The sequence below is a fragment of the Trichosurus vulpecula genome, chromosome 1 (assembly GCF_011100635.1).
Source record: "Trichosurus vulpecula isolate mTriVul1 chromosome 1, mTriVul1.pri, whole genome shotgun sequence".
Lineage (NCBI taxonomy): Eukaryota > Metazoa > Chordata > Mammalia > Diprotodontia > Phalangeridae > Trichosurus > Trichosurus vulpecula.
Window position 1 is genome coordinate 413,964,668 of NC_050573.1, and position 3,357 is coordinate 413,968,024.

Sequence of the window (3,357 nt, forward strand, 5' to 3'; positions counted from 1 at the left end):
GTTTATTCTCACTTAATAAGAATATTTCAAAACTGAGGCTTTGCTTCATATGTACCTTTTAATAAATATATGTATTAAATATATATAGTTGTGTGTAAATGTATGTATGTATGTATGTATACACATATCTCTCAATGAAGGACAGATACAAATAATCCCAAATGAATACTTAATTCCTCCCTGTGAATTTTCCCTCTGACGATGCAGCTCTCAACATACATACCATGTGTATGTGTGTGTATATATGTGTGTATATATATGCTTATTTGATGTGTGGTTATCATCTATCAGGTTTAAACTTATTTAGGAGGCATATATACCTATGAATATACACATTTATTCAGAAGTACATACGTGAATATCTTTCTTCTTTCCATGAACACAAGAATAGCCTCTTCTGTTCTTCCTTTTCTTTGTAGGTCAATTTTTCTGAAGGTGGGCCAGGTTCCAATTCTACTGGAAGTGAAGTAGCATCAATGTCCTCTCAGCTCCCAGATACACCGAACAGCATGGTAGCCAGTCCTATTGAGGCATGAGGAACATTCATTCAGGTGTATTTTTTCCCTGTTGGAGAAAGTGGGAAGTTATAATGTTGGACTCCAAAACTAAAGTATTTAACAACCCAACTAATGAAAACTGAATCTAAGAATGGATGCTCCATGAAATGCACGAAGTCTGTTTTAATGACAAGGTGATATGGTAGCAACACTGTGAAGACAATCATGGGATTTTACTAGAATTAAAACAAACAAAAACAAAACCAATTTTAAAAAATGACAGCAAAACGCTATCCAATGATCATAGGAGTACTGAAAAAAAAAGACATTTTTAAAGTGTAGAGGATTTATACTCACGGATCTCAAAAAAAGCCTTTTCATTTCACTGTACATCTAGAATAAACAGAAATAGAGATTTTTCTAGTTCATCCTAACCCGAATGGTGCTGTTTCTATATTGGTCATTCATTGCCTTGCCAAACAGGAGCTCCAGGAGGTTTCAAAAGGTCTCGAAGAGAAACTGGCCTCTTTGGCTGAAAGATTCATGGCAGGAAGGTGGAGCTGCATTGGTTTGCAGTGTTTTTAGTTGACTTTAACAAGGGGTTGTTTGAAAACCTGGGTCTCTTAGCATGTCCTGTAGCTGGTTTCTTTTAAATTTTTATTTTTTTTTGAGATCCATCCTCTAACAAGAAGTCCGAAGCGACTTTAAAGGTTTTTGAATTCAGATTTAAAAACCGATTTATAAAGCATTGCAACAAGGTTACCTCTATTTTGCCACAAGCGTCTCGGGACTGTGTTTGACTTGTGTCTGTCCAAGAACTTTTCCCCCAAAGATGTGTATAGTTATTGGTTAAAACGACTGTTTTCTCTCTCTGGAAATAAAGAGGAAAAAAGGAAACTTTTTTTGTTTGCTCTTGCATTGCAAAAATTATAAAGTAATTTATTATTTATTGTCGGAAGACTTGCCACTTTTCTTGTCATTTGATTATTTTTTTTTTGTTTGCTGAAGTAAAAAAAAAAAAAAAGGAGAAAAAGGTTGTACCGTGGTCTCTGAATTATATGTCTAATTCTATGTGTTCTGTCTTTTTTCTTAAATATTATGTGAAATAAAAGCGCCATATGTAGAATTATATCTTCAGGACTATTTCACTAATAAACGTTTGGCATAGATAAAGAAATCAGTGCTCCGATTCAGGGTCCCTCTTTTTATATGTTTACACGTTAGCAGCTAAGTACCTGGAAATAAAAGATTGCATGCGATGCAGGTCCTGACAAAGTACAGTAGGTGTGATATTTTATTGCAAGTAGTTAATGTGCAGCTTGTAAATTTCGGTTTCAATAGTTGGATCAAAGCTGGTTGGAAGCCGTTAGCACTCAGCTGTGATAATGTTACAGGTTTTAGAAAAATGAGATGCTGCTCTCTGCCCTGCCCCCTACCTTCCCCTTCCATTTTCCTTAGTATCCCTGCCCCTCTCTCCTTTGCTCTTTCCCCCTCCCCCAAACCAGGTGGGAGAATGCCCAGTTCAGAAAGGGCTTTGAATTATTATTTTAAGTAAGTGCTGTATACCAAACTCTTCTGCTTCAGTCTGTTGAAGTGACCCGTATTTCAAGTATAAGCTCTTGCTAAGAGGTGCATTTTGCTTGGCAAGTCAGGTATGACCATTATTTATCAGTGGCTGCTGTCAGTCGATTGAGAAATGTTGCATCCCTGGTTTAGGGGGAACAGGGCAAGGAAGGATCTTGTCTGAAACCAAGGAGAAGTGTGTTATTTTCTTACCTCTTGCTTTTTTTTTCTGCCTTGATTCCTCCCCCTCCTTCCCATAATAATCGTCGAAGGAGTGATAACTGGGGAGGGGGGCGGTGAAAAGTGTCCCTCTTGGGGAAGAGCCTCCTACACACCCCAGGGTGTCCAAATTTGAGATTTACCAACTCCCATCAGTGGCAGGGGGGCAATTGGCTTGTGATCTTTTTGACACAGCTTTCCCTCTATCTCCCCTCCCCCTCCCCCAGCTCAATTTTTAGCCAGATCCGAAACTGCAGTGTGCTGTGAGCTAGAGACCAAGAGTTATGCAAAGGCAACCCTCTTCCTATCCCTTTCCAGCTCTCCACCCTTCCCTCAAGTTTCTTTTCTGTTTTATCTGGATAGGTAGGACTCATATGCGCCAACCATAGGCGAAGCAGGGCTCCATCCTGCCCCCTCCCCCCATCCTTCTCGAAAGCCCCTCCACGATTTTCAACTCGTTGGAAACTAGATTCATTTTTGTATGCGCCACTGTAATGCCGTTTGGAATATTTGACAACTCTTTCAATAAATATGAAATCTACCTTACCCTGCAGTGCGTGTGTGACCAGTAACCCTTCCATTCTCAGAGATGGAGTTTTGCTTTGCGTTCGTAACTCTGGGAGTGGGTGGGGGTGGGGACTAAAGACGCTTCGGTCTAGGTTGTGTTAGCCCCCTACCTTTCTAAAGTAGCTTCCACAGCCTCTAAACCTGCTTCTAGGGGGGAAGCGAGCTTCAATTAGCCTTTTGTTTGGCTTGGTTCTACATAACGGGTTAATTACAGGCTCTAACGCGAGGCACAAAGAAAACAAACTTTGCATTGAAAATGTTACAGTGCCTTAGACAGGCCCGTTGATTACCTTGATTGTTGTGTCTAATTCTTGACAGAGGGGTAATAATATGGCCGCCGGTAATAATGGCTTGTAGGATTCTATTGAGGGGGAAAAACACAAAACAAAACAAAACAAAAAACCAGGAGTTATGTCGTATCTCACACGGTTCATCTCCAGGAAGGTCCTTTTCGCTCTTTCTCCTATCCCCCGCCCTCCTCACCTTTTCTTTCCACCACCTTTCCCTCTCC

General features: G+C 40.2%; 1 protein-coding gene across 1 annotated transcript in view; it reads left to right on the forward strand.

Annotated features, from left to right (window-relative positions):
- The window catches only part of ISL1 (ISL LIM homeobox 1), an 11,162-nt gene extending 10,626 nt beyond the window's left edge, over positions 1–536 (forward strand). Inside the window, exon 6 of the mRNA XM_036741107.1 lies at positions 420–536. Within this exon, the coding sequence (XP_036597002.1) occupies positions 420–536 (117 nt within the window). The remainder of the gene's footprint in view (positions 1–419) is intronic.
- Positions 537–3,357: the final 2,821 nt, after the last annotated feature.